The sequence below is a fragment of the Protobothrops mucrosquamatus genome, unplaced genomic scaffold (assembly GCF_001527695.2).
Source record: "Protobothrops mucrosquamatus isolate PMUCROS unplaced genomic scaffold, P.Mucros_1.0 scaffold728, whole genome shotgun sequence".
NCBI classification, from domain to species: domain Eukaryota; kingdom Metazoa; phylum Chordata; class Lepidosauria; order Squamata; family Viperidae; genus Protobothrops; species Protobothrops mucrosquamatus.
The window spans coordinates 32,964-59,694 of record NW_015387004.1 but is presented as its reverse complement, the minus strand read 5'-3'; the positions used below and the strand labels follow the sequence as shown (position 1 = coordinate 59,694).

At 35.7% G+C, this 26,731-nt stretch overlaps 1 protein-coding gene across 1 annotated transcript in view; it reads left to right on the top strand.

Moving 5' to 3' along the window:
- Nucleotides 1-26,731, top strand: part of POLR3B (RNA polymerase III subunit B) — a 63,522-nt gene that overhangs the window by 20,330 nt on the left and 16,461 nt on the right. Inside the window, exons 13-23 of the mRNA XM_015818359.1 lie at nt 1,176-1,337; nt 2,415-2,615; nt 3,514-3,676; nt 5,062-5,215; nt 7,693-7,767; nt 9,585-9,683; nt 10,108-10,235; nt 13,774-13,983; nt 16,545-16,703; nt 17,066-17,183; nt 17,849-17,991. Of these exons, the coding sequence (XP_015673845.1) occupies nt 1,176-1,337; nt 2,415-2,615; nt 3,514-3,676; nt 5,062-5,215; nt 7,693-7,767; nt 9,585-9,683; nt 10,108-10,235; nt 13,774-13,983; nt 16,545-16,703; nt 17,066-17,183; nt 17,849-17,991 (1,612 nt within the window). The remainder of the gene's footprint in view (nt 1-1,175; nt 1,338-2,414; nt 2,616-3,513; nt 3,677-5,061; nt 5,216-7,692; nt 7,768-9,584; nt 9,684-10,107; nt 10,236-13,773; nt 13,984-16,544; nt 16,704-17,065; nt 17,184-17,848; nt 17,992-26,731) is intronic.

The following is a 26,731-nucleotide window of genomic DNA, read 5'->3' as shown; positions in this document are numbered from 1 at the left end:
ATAAACAGAAGTCAAAAAAGTCACTCTAACTTTAGAATAGATTGGAACAGAAAAAAAAATACTGCTGATTAGTGGAAACCATTTTGAAGTCAGCAAAAATTTATAGAGGGTTATATATTCTGTATAGTGGATTATATATCTTCAGGTAAGACTTGAAAATAGTTCTGTCTGAAATCCTGGATAGTTACTGCCATTTAAGTGACTGAATTCACTATAAAACATGAAAAGGTTTGTTTTGCTAATATATTGTATGAAACCATTATGATTATAAATGACTCGGAAGTTATGAGAAACTCAATAACAGCTTGCAACAGTTGTTTTTTTTAAAAGTTATACTTTAGAGTGCAATTTATAAAATCTGGAATATGCACAGTTAATAGTAAAGCAGTTCAGTTACTGTGCATTCAAAGTAATCTAGATTTTGAACCAAAATAAGCTTTATCAGCCAGTGTTTTCTATAAACTATTAGGGATATAATGATGGAAGGATGATGAATATAATCAGTGTAAATGTTAATTTGGAAAGCAAAGTAGATGCTTGGCCTTTTGCCAAAAGGGGCAGAGTACTGCTAATACGTCTAAGAAAATGGAGACAGTTTTAAAACAGACTCATTCCCTGCAGGAATTAAATTATGCAATAGACTCCAGAATGTCTTAACAGGAGCCTGTTTAAATACTTAGCTTGTTTGGTACTTAACAATGTATTGTATACTGGGAACTTGCATTTTTGGCATTCACTAGCAACTGTTTTTTAGTCTTCCTGACAGTTAGAATTGTAAAAAAAACCCCACAAAGTTTGGAATGGAGCTGTTTTCTAGAGACAAGAGAAGAACCTGAGAGTCAAAGGCAGCATTTAATCTATGGCTACCTTGCTGTGAAAAATGTTAGATAGCTTTATATAAAAATACCCCCCTCCCCAAATGTATCAGTAGAAAAAAAAACATTGCATGTGAATGGGCAAACTAATGAGCAAAGTAAAAAAAAGTGACAATCAAATTAATAAAGTAAAATGAGTTGGAAGGAATTTATTAGATATGGAACAATTAAAACTCCATAGAATTGGAAGTAGCCTCTGTTTTCTCCTTTCATAAATATTGGATAAACAATATTATAGCAACATTGCTCTATTTCAGCATTTCCTGCGTTGTAAATTAATTACTTTAAATTTTGTTGCAGCTTCTGTCCCTTCTATTTGAAGACTTGTTTAAAAAATTCAACTCTGAATTGAAGAAAATTGCTGACCAAGTAATTCCCAAGCAAAGAGCTGCCCAGTTTGATGTAGTTAAGCACATGCGGCAAGATCAGATAACCAATGGTATGGTGAATGCCATCTCTACAGTAAGTGTTTCTTTTGGATGGATTGCTTTAAGATATCATGAGCCAACAGACGGGATTAAATGTAAATTATAGGTCGTCATATTGCAGAATGTTTCTTTTTCCAATTTTAATTCAAAATCTTCCTTGGATTTGTTTATAGAAGAATTGTTAGTAGCTTATATTTGTAAGCCATGTTAAAGTTCATCCATTTCTGATTTCTGTCATCTGGATAGTACAGTATATGAGGGGTCCTTGGTGCTCTGTGAGCTTGGTTGTTTTCTTGCAGACGTTTCATTATTCAAATTAGGCAACATCATCAGAACTGATGCTGTTACCTAGTTTGAGCAATGAAACGTCTGCAAGAAAACAACCAAGCTCAGAAAGCACCAAGGACCCATCATTTCAGCTCTGAGCTACAAATATTCTCTTTTATCAGTACAATATATTTCTGTCAGTTGATGGAGGTGTTTAAAGCATTGTCTCTATTTTGTTGGATGTCTTTCTTGAGAATGTGAGCAAAGTATATCACCAGATCCAATTAATTTCTTGACTTAAGTGTAAAGGATCTTTTACGTGTGTTGGTGTTTTAATTTGGATTCTTGTACTAAACAGGGAACTGGATTTAAGTGGTTTAAAAGACCCTTTCCAACCTTAAGATTCTGTGATTTATATTCTGGATTCTGTCCAGGAAATATATTATAATGCACCCTAGAAATAAATAATGTACTGGGCTGTTTGGACCATTCCAATTGTTTCCCAACAGAGAAATGCCTTGGTTATGTATCTCTTCACTTTAATATTTGTATCAAAATACCAAATAAAATTTGAAATGAACTTTAAACAATTGAGAAATTTGCCTGTGACAAACAATTGATCAAAATCTGCAGCAAAACCTTGGCATGTTGAAATTCAACACATCACCGAGAGCATGGTGGTTGTTGTTTATACAAAGAAGTGTCCTAGATTTTACTGTTATCAAACCTAGATGATAGATGAAAATCTGGACCTATTTTACCATCTTTTTCAAACTGATACTGTTTACAAATATAAAAGGTCGTTTTAAACGTTCACCAGTTTTACGTGGTTCTTTAACTTTAGGGAAATTGGTCACTGAAGAGATTCAAGATGGATCGACAGGGTGTGACTCAAGTATTGTCACGGTTGTCCTATATATCTGCTTTGGGGATGATGACAAGGATTTCTTCTCAGTTTGAAAAGACCAGGAAAGTGAGTGGGCCCCGATCTCTGCAGCCATCTCAGTGGGGAATGCTGTGCCCATCAGATACTCCTGAAGGAGAGGTAAGCTCCATTGGGTTAATACACTTTCCCTTGTCATATTATGTTATACTTTAGTTTATTATATGGATGTATTGCCTTTTCCCATTCTCATCCTTTTTTGCTGTCTTTTTCCTCCAAAATGAAGAACCTCCATGCATTAACTTCCTGTACTGCTTTCATGCTGTTAAACAAGTCCTCCTAGAATATCCATGATTCAGAAAACTTTTTTCATAGCTATTTTCACGCTCTTAACTTTTCCTCAATTTTTAGTGATGATTTTATGTTCTTGAATTCTTTTGTCTGGCTATCCTCTTTAAAAGACAACTTTGAATTATTGCAAACAAATTGCTAATAAATACAATCTCTTCATAGCAATTTAACAATTATTGTTTAGCGCAAAATGATCTAACTAGCCCTGTGAAATGAGCACCTGCAGAGCAAATTCTTTCACCTTGCTTTACTAGTACACGTGGGTTCAATCTGAGAAAAGTACATGCACACATATAGAGTGTGTTTTTACTTAGACATACAGGTGAGCTCATATAAGCAAAAAAAGGAGTTGTAATTTTAACCCCAAGTAAGGTTATAAATCTATAAATCTAACCTAAATCTCTGAGCTACATCACTTATGTTTCCTAGGATTAAATTATGAATGCCATTATGTATGTATATACCGTGTGTGTGTGTGTGTGTGTGTGTGTGTGTGTGTGTAATCGCCCCCAGGTAATAGTGCAAACATAAATATTGACATTATATACTGCACAAAATTACATACCAGTATATCTGATACATAACAGATTTGATGACCACCTAAGCAGAATGTTTGTTAAATTTTTCTCTTAGTATTTAAGTTATATAAATCAGTTTTTATATACTTGTTTTCCTTTTTAATTTTTTAATTGACTTCTTTTTTCTTCAGGCCTGTGGCTTGGTTAAAAACCTAGCACTGATGACTCATATTACTACTGACATGGAAGATGGCCCTATTATTAAGTTAGCTAGTAACCTTGGAGTAGAAGATGTAAACCTTCTGTGTGGAGAGGAACTTTCATATCCAAACGTGTTTCTTGTTTTCCTTAATGGTATGTTACTGCTTTTAATCCAAGTGAAACAGGATACTAGAAGATTAAACATTAGTATATATGATGTGTCTTTCTCTAATAATTAAGGCTTGATCAGGTAATTTTTCAGAAAATGATATTTTTAATGTGTGATTGTGTATTCCCAAATTTTGTCATTTCAGTTAGAATTCCAGTAATTTTTTCATAGCACTGCTAAGCCAAAACTGAACTATTTCAAGATGGTAGTTCTTGTGGTGTCTGACCAATGTTGAATATCATTGTTTCCCTTTGAAAATGTAAAATATCCCATGGTGCCTTTGTGAGTACACTGTGCATTGTACAAAGTTTGGGAACTGCAGAGCGCGTATATGCCAAGTAAAATGCTTCCTGCATTCCTTGTTTTGATGGTTCATCCCATGGCATAAATGCAACATTTAAAGTTACATATAAATGTTGATTGGGGAAGCCAACTTTTATAAATCTATAATATATTTTATTATAGAGATATGATTTTCATACAATGGGCATGATTCTAAACCTTTTGTGTTAGTTATGACATGAGGCAAAGCTTTAGAAAACCCACTTCCACGTTTAAAACGTACCTAAATGCAGTTTTGGCAAGAAATGGCCAACACTGTTGACAAATCAGGAGCTAGATGTGAGATATAAAATCTGTCCCTGCACAATTATTGTGCACTGATCCCAAGACTGCTGCGAGGTGTCCTCAGCACACTGTTTCTCATGCAAAATGTTCCCAGGTAATATGCAATAAATGCTTAAAGTGCATTTAAAACAGTGTGAAATTATTTTAACAAAAATACATACATGATTGGGGATGTTGAGAGTTACTGTTGTTCACATCTGGAAAATACCATTTGGGGAAAAATGGTGTAGAAATGGTAGAAGAAAGGTAAAATAAAGCCTTTTCTCTCTATCTGCTATAACTATAAAAGTTCCAACCCGGCAAGTCTTTTCAGAAAACGTAATTTTTAACTTTTAAGAGAGACCATATCGAAGTTCTTAGAAATACTGTAATAGTACAACAAAAGGATAATAAAATTGCTTTTGTTGGAATATGAAAATTGTTCTCCATTTTAGGTTAGCATCCCTTTATTTCAGTGCTTTAAATGTTGCTACCATTTCATTTCTAGGGATGACTGATACTAATCCAAATTATAGCAGAAATCTAGTTAAATTACCTACTATAATTTCTTTAAAAATGCATTGGCTTTGCTATTAATTGTTGCATGTTTATGTCCCAGGAAAGAACAGAAATTGATCAAACATTTTATAACTATGCTGATAACAACTTGGATTGTTATTCATCAGAAAGCCAACATTTGCCCAATCTATCCATTGAAAGGATGGTAACATTTACAGAATTATTTAATTGTTTGCTTGAACAGGTAACATCCTTGGTGTCATTCGAGATCATCAGAAACTGGTCTACACATTCCGGCTGATGCGTAGAGCAGGCTATATAAATGAATTTGTTTCAATCTCCACAAATCTTGCAGACAGATGTGTCTATATTTCTAGTGATGGTGGAAGGCTATGTAGGTAAGAATTTTGAATATGCTTTTCCTGGGCCATGGCACCAGAATATTCTATTCCAAGTATATTATCAAGTTGTTCAGTTCATTCACAAAAATCCGTTTTAGACACATGTGTACTCCACAACTTGATTGGCAAGCAGTTTGCATTTTACCATCAATCCAGTCATATAAATTGGAACTCAAGAAATGCACATATCAGCAACTAAAAAGTATTCATCATTGGAAATTGCGTTGTTTGATTAGTGTTACTTAATTTTTCAATTTTGCTGTGGCTTTCTTCTTTTGCCTATTAATAGCTCAGATCCATTTCACCCTTGAAATCAGAAATTAGCTCTTAAACTGGTTGTTTGAACTGGAATATTGTAATTATTCGCTTCACACTGGAAATTATGTGCAAGTAGCAACAATCCTTAATGTCCAACAGAGCATGCCATTCTTGTAACTTTGCTTATATCAGGGGTAGTCAACCTTGGCTCTTTTATGACTCGTGGACTTCAACTCCCAGAATTCCTGAGCCAGCTGGCCCAGAATTCCTGAGCCAGAATTCTGGGAGTTGAAGTCCACGAGTCATAAAAGAGCCAAGGTTAACTACCCCTGGCTTATATAATGTTTATAGCAAAAACCTATGAAAGCTTAGGTTGCCGACTGAAAGCATGCATTTAATTTTTTCCCCCATCAGGAGTGATGTAGGGTCCCATCAATCATCTTGACAGAATAATGCAATAATTTAGTGAAATATTACTTGTCATTTTTTCCAAAGCTATCTTTTTTAGCTTTGAAAACTGCAGAATTTGTTTTGGTTCTCTGGAATGATAGATGTAATATTGTTACCTTGTAAGCAGTTGGTATGAATTAACTGAACATACCAATCAATTAGCAAAATCAAATCAAGTTGTAATATCAAATTAAAAATTGCCCCTGTTTAAAAAAAAGTCCAAACACTTGGACCTGAATTCATGAGGGGCTTATCAGTAGATCAGGTAAATCATAAATGAGAGTTCAGTTCTGGGTTTTCTGGAGCCAATTTTGAATGGGTGGTTTTTTCTTTCATGTTTGTTTGGAATCAGCATATAATACAGAGTGTCTTACACAAAGACAAACCATTAGCTTTGCTAAGACAGGATTTATTAATACTTAAAAATGTGTCTGTGCAAGTTTAAAGCAGGATCTTTTGGAGTGTTATATGGAACTGGTGGGGATACAAAATGATCGATATCCATGTACTCTGTTCTGAACTATGTCCCATAAAGTGCTCTAAATTATATTACCCTTTTAAAAAGAAACACTACTCTTTCCTTCAAGAGACATTCACTCACATTTTATTTATATTTTTAAAGTTTATAAAGTTAGATAATTTATTAAATATTAAATATAGAAATAAATGATAATAAATGAATTATAGCTATTAATATAGCCCTCTTTAAAATATATATATATTCTACTTCATGTTAAAAATTGTTGCAGTCATTGATAAAGAAGGCTAAATGGAGACCTGTAATGCATTCCCTACAGCTGTTATGCTAGCCATATATATTAGAAAATGAACGCAGAGCACTGTCAGAATGGTAAATATAGTCCACCTGCTTTAAATTGTCAGCAGAGCAGAGTGATACAGATGTTACATTATGTCATGCCCTTGTGACTTACACACACACCAGAGGGTGAGAAAGGACATGCTTGTTCTCCAAGCTTGTTGTTTAGTTTCTGAATGTTTCATCAACAGGGTAGGTAACAACAGAGAACTGAAACAAGACATTTCAACCAATGTTCCACTGATGATGTTACCTAGTCTGGTGATGAAACGTTCAGAAACTAAACAACAAGCTCGGAGAACAAACCACCACCATCTACCAGCCAAGCTACAAATATTTTTCACCATTTCTAGTTTTCTCCTATATTATGTTTTTAGTTATGCTTATCACCAGGTGCCTCCTGGTGATCGCTAAAACTGAAAATAAACGCCAATAACTCAGTTCCAGGTACAATCTTCTAAGTTCCTGTCTTTAAAACTTTATAGCCTAATATGAACCACCATATGGATAAATACAATTCCTGCCTGAGATTTCCTGTTTTATCTTGGGAATATATTTGAAAGTGCAATGGAAACAACAGAGCTATTCCCATCCTACAATGAAAGCTGTGTTGTATATGCCAGTTGGAAGCCCTTTATTCCTTCAGTATGTCATTTTCCTGTATATCATAAGTCTTTCTTTTCTTTTCTTTTCTGATCTTATAATTTGCACATTGTATTTACAAGAGTAGTCTATCTTTTTTAAATGGCATAGTGTATACAGTCAGCTAAGACTGAGTATATGAGCTCTAAGTCTTTAGGATCCATTCTGCTTCAGTCCACTCTAATTGTAATTCCCTATTATGTTGCTCATGCTGATAACTTCTGCTGTTAACAAGATCTTCATTTCATCTCTGAAATGACGTGATAATACAATACATAATGTGTTAACTCTCTTTCTTACGATCTAGACCCTATATTATTGTGAAGAAACAAAAACCTGCTGTAACAGAAAAACATATGGAAGAACTTGCGCAAGGTTATAGGTAAAACAACTCAATAAATTATCCTGGCTTCTTTTCCAGGATCCATCTGTTCATAAAAATAAGAATAAACAGCATTTTCTATGTTTGCAGTACAGTATTTAAACGTGGATATTTCTATACTCTTCAACAACAAGCTACCATTCAGTGTCTGGGCCTCCAAATTGAAACATGAAATGATATTAGTTGGAGCCACTAAATTTTCCTCCCCACCAAATTATTTTTATATATCATTAATTAAAAATAAATAAATGGGAAGCAGGGTTGATGTAAAAGTTTGTAATGTATTCAGCTGCATTGGATCTCTGCACAGAGCTAATGATCTGAAGATGAGAAAACAAAGAGGTGCCTGACTACTTTGTCCCACCCCTGAGAACATGCTTTGTGTTTGCCTTAGTTTGGGGGTGGCTGGGGTGGCAAGTCCCCCCATAAGCTAACAGCACTTCATGTTAGCCAATATATAGACTGAGCCAGTGGGGTTTTCAGTCAGGCCATATATGTACTGGTTAATGCAGCTCCATGTTAGCCAACAGGTAGGTTAGACTAAAGGGATTTTCAGGAGGGGTTGGTCCACACATTGGCTAATCAAGCTCTTTGTTAGCAAAAATGTTGGTCTGATTGACAGGATTTTTGTGTAGGCTATTCTGCTCATTAGCTAGTGCAGCTGTGTGTGCTAGCTAATAGGTTGATGGTGCCAAAAATTTCATTCTTTGAAACAAAAAAAATATAGTGGTTAGTGACACAGTTGTGTTCTGAGATCATTTTTTTCAACACAGAGGGACTATTTCCTATAATGAACACTTTCTCTTTCTTCTCCTGCATCTCCTTGCTGTAAGAAATAGCATGGTGGGTAGTTGCAGTCCAATACGTTGTTTGCCATTCAGTATATGGGTACCTATGATCACCATACTCAGTACTCAATTACCGTGTTTCCCCGAAAATAAGACCCATCCTGAAAATAATCCTGGGGGGTGGCCAGCACAAGCAGCGGCAAGTGCGCGAGGACCAATGGTGTCCTGCAGCAGCCGCAACCCACCAGTCCCTTGGTGCAGAGCATGTAAGTCCATGCACAGAGGCGCCCAAACACTTTCCCCCTGAACAGAGTTCTGACGGAGACTGGAAGCTTTGTCTGCTTGCAAATGGGTCGCTTTGAAACAGAGCAATTAGCTCCAAGTGCCCCATTCATAAGCAGACGAAGCTTCTGATCTCCATCAGATCCCTATTCAGGGGGAAAGTTTGGGTGCCTATGGGGTGCTTGGGGTAGCGCTACCCCCTCCCCCACTTGCCTCGCCTCATGGTGTTGGCATGACACGGCAGGCCACAAGTGGCCGCAGAAGTGGGCCAACAGCAGCCTCCTGCTGGACAGGGCTGTTGGTGCCATCACCGCGAGGTGAGGCAGTTGTCTGGAGAAAAGTGAGACATCCCCCGAAAATAAGACCTACTGCCTCTTAATTTCGGAAACACAGTGTGGTGAGAGGGCCCATTTCAAATGCACAAAAGTTAAAGAAGGAAGCACCTGGCTGAATGAGTAAGGTACATACCTTTTGGAAACCAAATCTGGTTCAGTCCTTAGCATCTTCAGGTCAGTCAGTAATCTCCCTGAACCTCTGGAGAGCTGCTGCTACTCAGAGTCTTTAGTTAAATGGGTCAGTTACTCTGGACTCTTAAGGTAGAAATCTGTGTAAGGAAATTCATTTATATAAAAATCCTGCTTTCACTTTGCTTTCCTATTAGTGTCTGTTGTTTATCTTTTATGCATATTTGATGTGGAAATATGTGAGAATATACATTGTTTTGAAATATAAATATTTTATATTCAGGAATTTTGAAGACTTTTTACATGAAAGCCTTGTTGAATATTTGGATGTGAATGAGGAAAATGATTGCAACATTGCACTCTATGAACATACAATCAATAAGTAAGTATTCTGGCATCATTAGAACCTAATTTTTGTATTGTAACATTGGAATTGGGGCAATGTTGGGAATATACTCTAAGAATGAAAAAAGATGAATTTTTGCATGCACACATATATATGTGATATAAAAAATGTCTTTTCAATTATTAAAATTGTCTTCAAGAACATTTGTGTTATTCAGTAACAGAATTAAAATAGTGAAATCCAAAATCAGATTTCCTCATTTGATACTACAATTAACAAACTCATTGTTTGTTTGGATCTAATTAATCTCCAAAGATCTTTCAGAACAGTTGGGTTTTCACCTACTTCCAAAAGCCATGAGAGTGGGGGCCATTCTTACTTCACCGGTCCAGCTTTTCAGTATGTAACCATGTGGTTTTAACTTTAAGAAATCTAGCTATATATTTTTTTCCTTTATTAGAGAAACAACACACTTGGAGATTGAACCTTTTACTCTTCTTGGAGTCTGTGCTGGTCTTATTCCATATCCCCACCATAACCAGTCTCCAAGAAACACTTACCAGTGCGCTATGGGAAAGCAAGCTATGGGTAAGATTTCTGTGTCTTCAGATCAGAATAGTTGTTTCATTCACCCTGGATTCAATTTCCCTCACCTTTTTAAATATTTCTGATAACCTGCCTTGAAAACATTTGCCTTCTCTCTATACCCCCAATTTTGGCACAATTTTCTATATGCTTTCCTATTTAAAAACAAAAAACCAAATTAGAAACATACTCAGAGGCTAAGATAAAAAATTGATGAGCGATATTTTATGACACTTGGTTTTTATTTATCAGCATTAAATTATCAAGATTATTTTTAGGGTAATGTAGTTATAACTCCCTTTTCAGAAAACAGGAAATCTCCAATTCATCAACTATTATTTCTTAACAGAGATTATTAAGATTATTATGGCTGGATTCCAGAATTCATAAATAAGAAATAAATTTGCATCAACAGCTCTGTTGTACTCCCTACAAATATATATATATATATATACTATAGTTTGTTTAGTGGTTTATCCTTTTCCTAATATGTACTTATTAATCTAGATTAATAGATTGACTCATAATTAGCATAATAAGGAAAACTGTGTGTGTATTATGTGTAAAATGTATAAATGAACACACAAATAACTAGTCATATATTTTGATGATTTTGATTGTTTTGCTTGATTTTGTTTCACTTCAGCAATGATTTCCCTGCTCTTTGCTACTTACAGTATAAATAAGAATAGAGAGGATCACTTGTACAAATATCTATACAGCTGGACCCTATAGCCCACATACATTGCAACTAATATGTAGTCTCTGTATGGATATACACTTGTTAATTTACATTAAGACAGTGTAAAGCATTTGAATAGGTGCTTTGTAAACTATGAGATGTGTTTGAATATTAGCTCAGGTTGGTAGTTGGGCTGTTGGTTTGAGCTGTTGGTTTGTAAACTATTTTGCCAAAAACAAAGCATCTCCCTTTGAAGTTTTGAAGACCCCCCCCCACCTCCCGGAATGATCATGCAGGGCATCGAAGTCTTTTCCCATGAGTCTTTTGTCTTTACGCACATGTGGGCACATAACTGCTTCACATTGGCAGCAGAAACATTGGGCATGGGACTGCACAGGGCTTTTGGGGAATGTAGCAGTCTCAGAATTGGATGACGAGTGCTTTACTTGTTTGAGTTTGTGTGGCTCAAATGTTTTGCACAGCATTTATTTATACATCACACATTTGTGTAACACGTGTATTTCCAGTTCTCTACCAAGGCAAGCAAATTGTCACATAACAATCAATTATTTGCAAATTACATGTTGCTGTGTAGCTTTAACCTGGCTTGTTTTCCATCTCCCTAAATAAGTGTCCCTTTATGAAGACATTTCACTGATCCTTAAATAACACTTGCAGGATTTTTCTCTGCAGCAATTGCAACTGATGGCAGAGAACCATTTCAATGAGGCTAAGTTGGCATTACTATTTGCTTAAGATGTTAACTGTGAAATTTAGTTAGGGTATCATTCCTGGTGGTCACATAAATTCAATGAGTATATTATATAGCCAAATCATGCTGCTTCTCAGTTGATGGGGGGGAGGGGGAATAAAAATATCTTACGTAATCTTTTTTACATAGGCAAAACCCCAATGTAATAAATTTTCGTTCCCTTCAGCACATTAGAAACATTTTTTAAAATATTTTACACACCGTCCCTTTCTTTTAATTGCATCCTGTTTCTTTGTTATGCTTTCTTTTTCCAGGAGAATCTATTTTAGGACTATTAGCCTCAGAAGGTTTGGTTAGTTACCACACACAGTTAAGCAGGATCAGTGTGTACAGAAAGCCAATTCAGTATCTGTAGAGTTCTTTTGTACTTTTCTGTGTGAAGGTCTTTTTTTCTCATTTTGTTTTCAGTGTCATTTGCAATTCATTGTCTGTGTTTTCTGAGGTTGGTGTATTCAGCTGCTTTGACCCAGGGTCTTGCACATTTAGCTCCTTGGATACAATCCTCTGACGTTGCTGCTGACGATGGGAATACAAAAGCTGCTGAATATCTTTAGTAATTATTGTTAAAGGCTTTGTTTCTGTGTGCTACTGCAAGCACCTGAGGAATGAGCAAGGAGATAAAAGTACAGTTCTAAAGCTGAGATGCAATCGACTATTTTTTTTAAAAAAAACATACAAACATTAAACATCTAGTTGTGTGCTGAATATTTGCTAATAGTGGCTGGGCTATTTTTCCCTTCTGAACATCTTCCCTTCTGTGTCCTGTAGATGTGTGGGACTGCAATTCCTATAATCACCATCTGGCTATGGTAAAAGAAGTTATAATCCAAGACACCAAATTAGAAAAAATACAGACATAGACATAGTGCCTGTAAGAAGCTGAATTGGTATAATCCTAGATTTGCTACAAATTAACTTCAGGCACATCTGCACAGTTTCCATTTGGTCTGTAACTTATGAGTTGGCTATTTTGAATCTGTCTGGACAGTGATTCATCACATCAAAATACGTTTGTTCTTTAAAAGTGTCAGCCCTCCCTTATGGTTGTCTCTGCCTGTCCCTTCCCACCCGCTGCCACTAACAGTCTTTGTATTGTCCTCTGGGAGATACATGTTCAAGTCCATTTAGTCACTTCCTGGGCTGTCAAGAATTTGGGATTATTGAGATAGTCTTTTGGCTCCCTGCCGAGAAGAAAGGACTTGTTACTCAGCATTGCCCCATTCTGATTATTTGAATACTTCCATTGCCTGAGAAATGCCTTCCTTGAGGCTTAGCAAAAATTAGGCAGATCGGTGGATCTTAAATAACGCAGAGAGTACCAGCTGAACTGAACTTCTGGTGATATATGTTGGAAGGTATACAGTGGGTATAAATAGAACTAAAACCATATATGTAGATGGTATTTTGAGAAGCTGGAAGATCACTTAAATATTTTTTATTAGATCCCATTTTTCTTTCAACAAGTCTATGGGTAAGCTTATCTGAGTAATCAGTTAGTACTAATGAGGCTGAGATATTACTAGCCATATTCCAGATACACAGGAATTATTTGCCTGTTTAGTACTTCTTGTTTATCAATTTATGGAGCCTGAAGAATTACTTTCTGCTCAAGGCTATAAGAAGGAATCTCAATCTTGTGGTCATTATATTTTGTATATTGACTGGTACATTGAAACAATGGTTGTATTTATAACTAGATTATTTCAGATCTACTCCTCAAAAGTATCTAGTAAAAAAACCTATGATGGCAGCTGCAATCTAACTGTAGAATAATTCAAAGACTAATTGATTTTTGAAATAAAACTTGTAGAGGCTTAAAACTGCTTGAGGCCTAAGAGACACAGCCACACTGACAACTTTCAGCTATATTTTGTATTTCATGTAAAAGTGGGTGGGAAAGGTTGGGTATTGCACATTTTCACTTAATTAGCTATCAGCTAAAATGAGCACTAAGTAAATAGATGGCATAAAATACTTGCTGCTTTTTCTGTTGATTTCTCCACATGTTGTAATGTTGTAAATAGCATTAGAACAATAGAATCAAGCATCCACCAAGTTTGCTTAAGAAGATTTTTTTTTAATTGCAGGTACCATTGGCTACAATCAGAGGAACAGGATTGATACCCTTATGTATCTATTAGCATATCCACAAAGACCAATGGTTAAGACAAAAACAATAGAACTGATCGAGTTTGAAAAACTGCCGGCTGGACAGAATGCCACTGTTGCTGTGATGAGTTACAGTGGTTATGACATTGAGGATGCTCTGGTTTTAAACAAGGCTTCTTTAGACAGAGGTAGGCAGTCTCTACTTAATAGGATAGTTATGTTTCTTGCTTCAGCTTAATACAAATAGTTTACATCTATGAATAAAGAAAAAGAATCACAATTTTGATGTTTAAATTGGCAAACCATGATTTATTTTTAGATGTTTTTGTATACTACAGTATGTAAAAACTATGATTTGGTGTGATATCTAAATTGAAAAATTACACTTGTGATATTTAAAATTATAGATCACATTTGCTGACATACCGCATCACAAAAAAGAACACTGAGCTGATGGAAAAGCAGGTAGCTCAAAATCTTCAAGCCTTCGTACTTTTGTGGGCTCACTTTATGAAAGAATTTGAAAATCTTTTTTTAACATAATAATGAATTATAATTACATCTCGACTGAATTCTTGTACAACAACTTTTCAAGGATTAGAGTGAATGAGAAATTATTGCTGAAAATGCATCTTAAGGGGAGCTCCAAATTTATTATTGTGACTGAAATAAACTAATCATCTGACTTTTAAACATTTACATTTGGCTTAATTGTGCCTTACAAAATACTGCTTTTTCATTAATAATGACAACCAGTAACATTTGAACTCTAGACATGTTAGTAGAGATGAATACGGGTAGTTCTCGACTTACAACCACAATTGAGCCCAAAATTTCTGTTGCTAAATGAGTTTTGCCCCATTTTTACGATCTTTCTTGCCACAGTTAAGTGTATCATTGCAGTTATTAAGTTAGAAGTGAATCTGGCTTCCCCATTATTATTATTATTATTATTATTTATTAAATTTATATACCGCCCTATCTCCCTTGCGGGACTCAGGGCGGTGAACAGGCGATACTAAAAACCACGAATAAATAAATAATTTCTGTTTTAAAATCGAATTGACTGCTTGTTAGAAGGTCACAAAAGGTGATCACATGACCCCAGGACCCTGCAACCATCACAAATATGAGTCAGTTGCCAAGCATCTGGATTTTGATCATGTGACCATGAGGATGCCACAACAGTCATAAGTGTGAAAAATGGTCATAAGTCAACTTTTTTCAGTGCCATTGTAACTTTGAACGGTCACTAAATGAACTGTTCTAAGTTGAAGACTACCTGTGTTACTTGAATACCATCGGGAATTATTATGATACGTGGAAAAAAAATAATACCAAACAAAAGTTGGACCCCCCAAAAAATGTATTAGTGTTAAATTGCCTAGCAAATAAATGTGGTTAATAATAAATTTGCTTCCTGTTTTTAAGAAAGCAAAAACTCTTCGTGTTTATCATTAGGCTGCAACGCCACTCATGCACCTTCTCCAAAAGGCATATTAAATCTTTTTCAGGAAAAGCATATTCAGTGTTTTTCAAAGAGTATTCCTTGCCTTCACTTCAAATAAACTTGTCTGGATGTTACGCTTTTTAGTGTTGCCTCATCAATCATATTTAAAACACAGTTCCTCTGCTTGAGGCCTAATATCATGGGTGCCTGAGTTTACTTTGTGTGATCAGACTGCTTGCGTACTGCAGTACATTCTACTACACTCGCCCATCCTTAAGAGCCCTTTTGCCAGTTGCCAGGCAGCACTAGTAGTATTGCTGGACATGTATCTTTGGCATTAATGTCTGCACACTTAATTTATTCTTTTTTGCCTAAAACAATAGCAGACATGATTTAAAGCAAAATGTTTTCTTTCTGGTAGACTAGTAACATTAGGGGGGAAATCAAATACTCTCCAGAATTACGTCGTTACAGCCAAATGATACAGATATACTATGCATAACTTCAACTGAAAAGCACTTTTAAAAAGTAAAGTTTATGAAGAAGCATTCTTCCAAATTTAGGAATTATTAAGCCAATGAGGGCCAATGGAAGAAATGCAGTATTTTTATATGTTTTTGGAATCTTGTAGCCCAAAATTATTAAGGGTAATTAATGTTTTGGTTTAATATTTTTACAAAATAGTTTAGATCACTGTTTAGTTAAATTATGGTCTTTTAAAACAAATCTGGGAATTAGATATCAGCTACATTTTATTGTTCTTTAAACCTGTTAAATTACATAAGTAGTTGTTCTAAAAGGTAGGTGTTTTATTCTAAAAATGCAGTGTTTTTTCAGAAATATAAACGTAATTTAATTCTCCAATTATAACAAATTCTTGTTTTTTTAGCTCTCTTGAAATGTGGCTGTAATGACGTTTTGACCCCTTTAAAATTACAATTCTAATGAAAGATTATAAATGTCTTATGACACTTTAAAGTTGCTATTATGACATAATATTTCATTGTCATAAGCCACTGCATTTCTAACAGAATGCATTTTGGTTCATGCCCTATTAAAATTATTATGAAATCATTATAATTTAATATCTTGAAAAGGGTCCATTGGACTGCAGCACCAGTCTCTAAATTGCCCTCAGATTCGGCATATTAAGTGCCTTGTTTCATAAATAACTATCCAAGCAACTGTTTTCTCTACTATGGATTTGTACAGTATATTTAAAACATAATCATGAATGTCTGATTATCATTTTAGATACCCCTTATAGTAGTTTTGATTGATATGTTTATTTTCTTTGAGGCTTTGGAAGGTGCCTTGTGTACAAAAATGCTAAGTGTACTCTGAAGCGTTACACAAACCAAACATTTGACAAAGTAATGGGGCCCATGCTGGATGCAGGAACACGCAAACCAATTTGGCGGCATGAAATTTTAGATGCTGATGGTATTTGCTCTCCAGGTATACAAACATTGTTTTCTTTTCTTATAAGAATTATTAGTTTGAACTATTATTTTTGTTCATGTGCTGTTGTCAAACTGAACTCCAAATAGGGAGAACTAGTGACCTGATTCAATAGAAGGCTTTTGTTGTTGTTGTTGTTTAATTATGAACATGCATGGAATATACTGGATGGTTTAGCAACCTCTCAAAAACCAGACCCTCATTTTTCAGTGTTTTGCTGCCGAAGTTTGGTGATATGATCTTGGTTTACCCCAAGGAGCATAAATAAGGCGATAGCACAGCCTTCGCTTTTACCATTTAAAGACAATGAAAATAATTCATACAGGTAGCAAATATGTTATTTCCTCATATACTTACAGGTGAAAAAGTAGAAAACAAGCAAGTACTTGTGAATAAGTCAATGCCCACGGTGACCCAAACCCCTTTGGAAGGGAGCAGCGCATCTCAGCAATCTCAGTATAAAGATGTGCCAGTAATGTATGACATGCTACCTTATTTTATTTTTAAAAAGCAACAGAAAAGAAGGAGGTGGTAGAAAAGGCTTAGTTCTGAAAAAGAAAATAGAAATTGGCCATGTCGGGCATAGTGGTAACTAAAAGGGTTCAAGTGTCTAGTTTTCTTGGTAATGTCACAAGCTGTGGTAGTGCAGCGGTTAGAATGGAGTTTTGCCGTCTGCCAGCAGTTTGATCCTCACTTGTTCAAGGTTGACTCAGCCTTCCTTCCTTCCAAAGTTGATAAAATGAGGATCCAGATTTTTGGGGACAATATGCTGATTCTGTAAACCGCTTAGAGAGGGCTGTAAAGCACTATGAAACAGTATATAAGTATAAGTGAGATTGCTATTGCTATATATATTATAAACAAACTGGATTTCAATTTGTTTCAGTCTTTTGTATTATCCAAATTCCTAATGGATTCTGTTTGTTCATTTTTAAACTAGATGGGTGAAGATACTTTTCTTCATCTACCATTCCTATTGTTACTGAGTTCCTATAACTTTTTTGCAGTTGCTTTCAGTATTGAAACTTTGCATGAAGAAGTAAATTAAAATTTGTAAACTGTTGCTTTGCAGATATCTAGTATTAATTAAACTCAGCTGGGTTTTTTCTTGAATTAAACTATGTACATTTTCTGTTCATCAGTTACAAAGGTGCAACTGATTCGTACATTGAAAAGGTCATGATATCTTCCAATGCAGAAGATGCTTTTTTAATCAAAATATTGCTAAGGCAAACCAGGCGCCCAGAAATTGGAGACAAGTTTAGCAGTCGTCATGGACAAAAAGGTACATTTTACTACATTTTAATGGTTTTGATATAATCAAAATATATTTCCAGTTGTTCTTGGTATAACAGCAGAGCAGAGTAAGTAAAATAATATAATTGTTATTAGTGCCTGGATTGGATTTAACTAGAATTTTAATCTTCTGCCTCTGGAAAGAGGCATAAATGCTGTTCTGTTGCATAATAATAATAATAATAATAATAATAATAATAATAATAATAATAATAATAATAATAATAATAATAGTAGTAGTAGTAGTAGTAGTAGTAGTAGTACTAGTACTAGTAGTAGTAGTAGTAGTAGTAGTTGAAAGACACCTTGGAGGTCATCTAGCCCAACCCCCTGCTAAGGCAGGAAACTCTATACCAGTGATGGCAAACCTTTTAGAGACCGAGTGCCCAAAAACCACCCCGCCCCACCCTGCCCATCCCCTTGTGCCCCGCTTGCCCGCAGGACCACCCACTGCCTCCATGGCCCGCCGCAGATCGCCCAGGTGACCCTCCACCCGCACCCTGCAGCAGCATCTGCGCATGACAGCGCGAAGACGAGTCTTGTTCCCACTACCCGGCTGCCATGTCCTTGGCAGTGCTGCTCTGCGTGGGCAGCGCCCAGGGGCAACTCTCCTCTGGGGGGACAGCTGGTGAAGAGGTGGGGGAGGCAGGGCTGGGGCAACGGCATGCGTGCCCACAGAGAGGGCTCTGAGTGCCGCCTCTGGCACGTGTGCCATAGGTTTGCCACCACTGCTCTATACCATTTCAGACAAATGGCTGTCCAGTCTCTTCTTAAAAACTCCAGCTTCTGGAGGCAGATTGTTTAAAACTGAATGGCTATTACTGTCATGGAAAAAAATTGCAATACAATGAAAGTTGCTATATTTTGAAATTCATGGGTAATACTGTGAATAAATTAACATGTAGTCATTAAAAATACTTGTGTCTTTTTCTTCTATTTGGTAATACATGATGGAGGCATGAGCAACTACTAACATACTGTAACTCTAATAGTTAATTAGATGTATTTGAAAAAAATGTGAAAAATGATCAAATTTTGAACAAGCAACTAAATTTCATTTTTAATGTGTGCCATTGTGCTCACAGTAAAAAATTACAATGAAGGCTATCTATCTATCTATCTATCTATCTATCTATCTATCTATCTATCTATCTATCTATCTATCTAATCTATCTAATCTATCTATCTATCTATCTATCTAATCTATCTATCTATCTATCTATCATCTATCTATCTATCTATCTATCTATCTATCTATCTATCTATCTATCTATCTATCTATCTATCTATCTATCTATTCCTGTTCTTTGCAAGTAGGAAAATTCTAAAGTAGAAATAACTCACTATCCATACACATCTAGCCAGAACTATACTATTAAGTTTTTATGGTTGATGCATATTCAATTGAGATGGATACAGTGTTGCTCGGTGACTTTAACCAGATAGTCATACTTGTCCCCAAATATTTTGGGCAATAGTTTCCACAATATAATTCTGCTATTATCAACTCATAACAGTTGACTGCACCATATTGTTAACCCTTCCTTAAAGAGTTATTGGAGTGAGAAAAAATTAACTCCATTAACTCAGTTTAACTTAATACTTCCCTATACTTCAATACATTGCTCCATTGAAAGGTAATCAGCAAGTGTTATGAACTGTCTGCTCAGTAACTTCATTTAGGATCAGTCATCATCTCTCAGTCTAGCTTAATGCAATAAAATAATAATAATAAAATCAGAATAGGGGCATAGATAGTGGGAGATAGCAGATGGAGAAATTTGACATGCTCCTGTGATCGTAAGTGTTGGCAGGCTGCCAAGTGCATGAATTTTGATCATGTGACCACGGGGTGTGATGCAATAACCATAATTTCAGGCACAAGTTGTAAGTCTATTTTTTTCAGCACCATCCTAATTTCAACTGGTCAGAAATAAATTGTCATAAATGAAGGACTTCCTATAAAGACCACTACTGAACAAGGATTGGATTTTTAAAAATTTTCCCGTTGCTTTTAGATATCAGGCAGATAGGTGCGAATAGTTGAAGGCAGATTGAGCAGTGGTCCTCAAAGTGCCTTATGAACTTCCGTTTGTGCATAAACATGTTCATGTACAATGAAACGTGCAGCCAGAAGTGGAGAAGTCTTCAGTGCTTTTCATAAAGGGATCTGGGGTTTGAAATGGTTTCCAGGTACTTTCAGGGTCCTCAGTGTGCACATATTATGTTCAGTGCAATTGAAATTGTATACTTGGATACAGTGGTGGGATTCAAATATGTGAACAACCGGTTCTCTGTGTGGATGCCACTTCCGGAAGTCCATTCTGGGCCTGGGCAACAAAAAATTAGCTACTGGTTCTGCCAAACTGGTGCAAACTGGCTGAATCCCACCATTGCTTGGATATCTTAATCATAGAACCATGGAAATAGCATTAATAAGATATATCACTAGGTTTATGACTCATAGCTCTTGAGCAATACATTTCCACAGCTTATCCCAGTCATGGCGAACCTTTTAGAGACCAAGTGCCCAAACTGCAACCCAAAACTCATTTATTGCCGGGTGCCAGGTGGGCATGGCCCACTGGGTGGGCATGGCTGTGGTGATCATGGCAGAATGGGTGGCTGTGGCCAAGGTGGGCATGGTCACCTCGATCCAGGGGGTCTCTGGTGGGTGGGACAGTGGGCAGGAGGCTCGTCCTGCGTGGTGAGAGGAGGTGAGGCAGGGCGGGGGTGCCATTGTCGCAGGCCAAGGCAATGCAGGGGCCAGAGCAGCTGCTGCCTGACACCATCGCCCCCCGCACACAGGCCAGCGAGCGCATGGGGGCTGACAGTGTCCGTCAGCAGCCACAGCCTGCCGGCCCCTCAACCAGCACACTCTAGGGCTCCACTGCCAGCAGTTCAGAGAAGCCGCCTCTGAGCTCGACGGCTGGCCAACAGCTGAGGAGGCGATGCAGTGGGTCGTGCCCGGGAAAAGGAGAGCATGCGAGGCCAGGAGGGACGGGACGGGGGGGAGGGAAACCAGCCGTGCTGGGATGCATCCAGCCATGTGGGACCTCAGCGAGTTAGCGGGCGGCTGCTTGAAGAGGGATGGTTGCCATCTCCGGGGCATAACGTGCGTGCCCACAGAGAGGGCTCTGAGTGCCGCCTCTGGCACATGTGCCATAGGTTCACCACCACTGGCTTATCCCTTCAGTTTTCTCTTTTGGGTTCTTCTAACTTGGATATATCAAAGTTGTTGACAAAGAATGTGACAAGGTAAGGACTGCTTTCTATTTACTTAACTGTTATCTATAATTAAATTGGACAACACAGGACAAGCCTGACCTCACAATTAAGGGAGGTGAACTAAATTTGTTAAACATTTATTGAAATTTGCTACCACTAAAGTTGCAGAATGATCTGCACTGCTTGTCTGTTTTTAAATTAATAGAATTTAAAATGTTGGTACTGGCCTATAAAGCCTTAAATGGTTTAGCATTTAACTGTCTAAGGGACAACATCTCCCATTAAAACTGACAATATCTGGTTGCTTTTGAAAATGCCTCTGTTGTCAGAAGATCCCCTTTCTGGCACATAGGAGAGGGTCTTCTCCCATGTTGCTCCCAAACTGTGGAACATGCCTCAGGCTTCCATTTTGTCCTCCGCTCTTTTGGTAAATGTCTATGGTAAATGTTTCACTTCTCATCCAAGAAGTTTCTTCAGTTCTCCAGAACTGAAGAAACTTCTTGGATGAGAAGCGAAATGTTTTCAAAGGAAAAAAAAAACCCAAGAAAGTCCAGTTGCCTTTTGAAAAGCACTTTTGGGGCAACCATGACCTGAATGATTGACAATCTCCATAGACATCTGGAGACACAGACACTTCTGAGAAAAAATCAGTTGTCCTCAGAAAATAACTAATCTTTTTTTTTCCTATTAGGACTTAAAGGTTCTTTTAACTTCTTCCTTCCTGTGCTTTTTCAGCTGAATTTTTGTTTTTGTGTATTGATAACAATCTCCACAACTTAGGAAGTGCTATACATGAACTGGACACATGTTGAAATGTACCTCTAAATGGAAACAGCAACTAAATTTCTGAGTACAATTGATAGTGTGGTTTGGGAAATCTGTTCCCTATAGTTAGAAAGTTGGAACAATTTTACACTTGATAAGTCAAAATGTGCAAATTCTAAACTTTGCAATTTAAGACTTACACAATCTTTGACATTTCACAAGTCACCCTATTAGTGTAACAAGTATTTTTAGTGAATATTAATGTTCAGATTTATAAGCGGCTTGATTGACTTAAATTTTCATTAGTGTTATCCAGATAATTCAGGGAAAGCAGAAAGTAACCTTTTCCAAGCTATCACCTTTCAGATCTGTTGACCATTGTTTCTCAACCTTGGCAATTTTAATATGTGTGGACTTTAGTTTTCAGAATTCCCCAGCCACACACATCTTAAAATGACTAAGATTGAGAAACACTGTAGATCCCAGATTTGTCAGATGATTTGGGACTGCAACTCCCACAAATCCCAGACAGCATATCTAAAGGAGTTAACAACCCAACACATTCTGGAAAAATATTAGCATAGGAGGATAATTTGGTGGACATCATACTTATTTTTTTCAGTTCACCCAAATTTCAATCATGCTTAGTTCCAGAGAAGATTGAGAGATAATTTCAGGCTTTCATATTTCTTGCTGTATATTTCCAGACTTTCTTTTCCTTCTGCAGGAATCCCAGTGAAAGAGAAAAGTTAGAGTCCTTTGATGTGAAAAAGCAATCTATCACTTCTCTGAAAGACCGGTCTCAGTCTCTCATGTGAAAAAGGATTAACACTACTGACAAAGGTCGTGCAAATCACAGAACTAAACAGTAGTGCTGAGCAGTATTCTTCAAGTGGAAGAACTGTATTTAAGCAATGAGGATAGGAATGGCAAACAGAAGCTGTTTTAATAGCTAAAGATCCCAGATAAAGGCTTAAACCTTTCTTGAGTATCCACAATAAAAATACTTCTAGAAACAATGAAATGTTTGTACATTCATTGATATTATATTTATGAAAACATTCTGATGTGTTTCTTTTGGTGCAGAATATACTTTATTTGCAAAACTGATTATCTCTGACTATTAATAAATAATGCAAAAACAGAGACATTTTTATTAAATCTATATGGCTTTTCTAATCCTTGAATTGGACACATCTGAATACCTCTAGGTATTTGTCTTGAATGTTTTTTATATACTCCTTTTCAACCAACAGAATCCCAAAACAGTTTAAATAAAATAAGCCAATTAACACAATCCTACAAATAAGCTTCATTTAAATTAATGCTTTACTAAGTTTCTCCTAGGTAAATGCAAAAGAATGTGTCCTAAAAAACAAGAAAATTGGACTTCAAATGTCAATAGAGGCATACATCAAGTGATAGATAAAATCAAACTCCAGCTGAACTAGTAAAATCATACTGGTTAATTAATATCATAAATGTTCTAATAAATGCAGTTTTCTATAAACAAAGTCAGAAGGCACCATTACCAATGGCTGGCATTTAATATCCAACCACTGTTATTCTATAAATTCTTGTTTTCATCTAATATGGACCCTTTATCCTTGTGTAATGTGTGGGTTTCTTGTTTAAATGATTGGAATCATACTTCATAAACAAAATACCGTACTAAAAAGAATAATGTTGGATTAAATCAATCTTTATAAGCTAGCAACCTGTTTTCAAAATAATTGGGGGTAAGAGAGTCATAAGTATTCACTATACACTACATTACCCATTCTGCCTCTGACATTACAGTTAACATAGTTTAACAAAGCATGCAAGTAAGGAAATGATGGACAAATAGTTTAACTAGATTCACAGAAAGATGCAATTCTGTTTTCTCTATCCAACTCATTCCAGGATCTTGAATCAGGTTACATTTCCTAAAGACCTTACAAAGTCATACTGAATTAATATGTAATCAAATATTATTCATTCTTTTTAATTTACTCTTTGCCAATTTAAAGCAAGTCCATATTTTTTTTAAAAAAGCACCAAACCTTCAAGCTTTTTGTCATATTTTCTTCAACAAGGTATTTAACTTACTATTCTAACATCAAATGAGCATTTTGACTAAAGAAGCAAACCGGTAACCTTCTGACCCTTTTCAGTAATTCCCCCCCCCCTTACTTTTCTCCTTCCTACAATATATTTTAGGATAAAAAGCTCTTAATTTTGCTTAAATTTTGAAACCATTTTTTTTCTGAAGCTCATGATTAAGTTCCCTATATGTATTTTTCAAAGTACCTCTAGATGTTTTACAGTTATTGCTTCTAGGAGCATTGTAAAATTTTAAGTTAACCAGTTCTTTTTGTCCTTCAGACTATGCAAATTTATCACATCAGGCCATTCAGCAGCTCATGGGAAACCAAACTATAAGCAGTATTGTCTTTTAGCGCCTCCTCCAACTTGGAATGGTTTTAATAAAGAGACTAATCAAGTTGCTTATGTATTATCTATTGGTTAAATTTTGTTTTGTTTATCTAAAATTTGCCCAATGAGATGACAAAACTGTCAATTATTCACTATTGGAAAATTAATTGTTCCCTGTTAGGGGAATTTGTCCATATTGGCAAAAAGTTTCCACTAACTGGAAGACCATTGGTTTCTGGGGGGGGGGTGTTTCCCACCCTAGTACAGCAATAACTAGATTCCATAAATACATCTGTACTGTTCTAAATTGATGGAAATAAAAAAGAGAGTAGATATGAAGATTATTATGAACTCTTAATACCAATTGGAATTAATAAATTACTAAGAAATATGTTTTAAAATACATGAAGTATATTTTAAAATATTCTAAAATATATTTCATATATTTTATAAGAATATATTAAGTTAATAGCATTTCAGGATCTCATGCTGCAGAATTTTAAGATGAACAGAATAGTGGGAGATGCAGTGTTTCATTAGATGCATTATTTTATGAAATGAAATCTTCTGTTGAATATGGTACATAAAGTTTTAAAATTACACTAAATATCTAGAAGACACTGTCGTAATGGCAAGTTCTATTTTTAATCTTTTCAGTAGAAACTGATAATACTGCAGCTGTGGCTTCTGATCTTTTAATTGTGGCCTGGCCTACATTCTTATACTGTGGGGCTTAATCGGGGTTTAAATGTCATAGGATTATTTGTCTTTTTGAATGTTAAGTGCTTTACTATTTAGTTCCATTGGGTATCAGTTTGTTCTTGCTGCCTTTTTTGCATGGTTACAGAATAGTACAGATTTTTACAGTTAAAAAAGAAACATTATAAATATTAACTGAACATCAGAGTATTTTGGCTTGAAAACCAGAACTTCACATACACTATCTATCCCAAACCAGACTTTGAATTAACAACTCTGCATGAGTGGTGATGTGCAGCTTTTTGATGCAGAACAAAGAAGGTACTTTGGAGAGGGGGGTGATTTTTGCTGCACCTTTCTTAAAGAAGATCTACTTTTCCCCAATAACTACATAATTCCAGTAAAGTGTACCTTTGAGATATGGAGGGGCTGTCAGAGTATGACAAGAAATTTACACATATATTCCTACATTATAGTGTGGTTACTGTGTGAGACCAGGAAAAGAGATGGTTTCCTTAAGCTGCATCACCTTTGAAACCTCTGCATTGGATCTGAAGAGTAGTACATTTAAATATAGGAGATTGTTTAATGTAGCCATTATCCTAGCCACAGGCATATTCACCAATGTCAGTTCAAAAGTTCCAAGACTAATGATTGTGCTTGATTTAAATAACCTTGCCCTATGAGTCAGGGTAATGTTTCATATCTCTGTGAGTTACTATTTAAGTGCATAAAATCATCTATCCTTGTGAGCAATAAAAAGAACAAATGAAGAACCCACTTATAAAAAAATGTTGTCAAAATATTTTTAATTTAAAATTGTGGGTCAGATTTTGCTCTTTTGTGTTAGTAGTCAAATAACCAGTTTTGTTTTTCATCAATTCTCCTGTGTTGAAATAGTTGGAATGGGGGCAAATAAAGTTTGTTATACAAAGCTTTATTTGTCAAAACTTAGGTCTTAATTCTGTGCTCCTAGAAAAAGGTGGGTCCGTTCATCAGAAATCATGGGCAGGCAAGGTACATAGAATCTAATAATATAGTATCTCTAGTCCCTAATGAGCATTATATTGAAATAGAAATCTGGGGTACCTTTATATAAATCTGGTTTTCTTTTTAAAATATAATTGATAGTATGCATGTATGCTTAAAATTACATGCCATTGGTTTTGAAAAAAAATTACTTCCAAAATACCGAAAGGTAGTGTTGCAATCTAAAACTTTTTATTTTTTTAAATATAATGGTGGTCCCCTTTAGCTATTTTTTGTACATATTCAAAGATCTGTGAATATGTATATATATTTAGATAGCAGAATAATTCTTTAAACATTCATACGCATAGAGTAGTTTTTGTGTTTCAGCAACTTTTACTTTTGTTGTATAATTTGAAAAGGACTTATCATTTTGCTTTATTAGAAAGCCTTTAGTATAAAATAAAAGGTAAAGCCTGTAGTTTAAAATAACATTTTAACTTAATAATGAAGCAAATATATTCTTAGATTGAAAAAAAATGTTAGCATTCTAGAGACAAAAAAGCAGAAGTGCTATTGCTCAATTCTTTATAAATGTGTATGTTTTGTTTTGTTTCAATTGATCAGCTTTTTAGAGTTTGATTAGAATT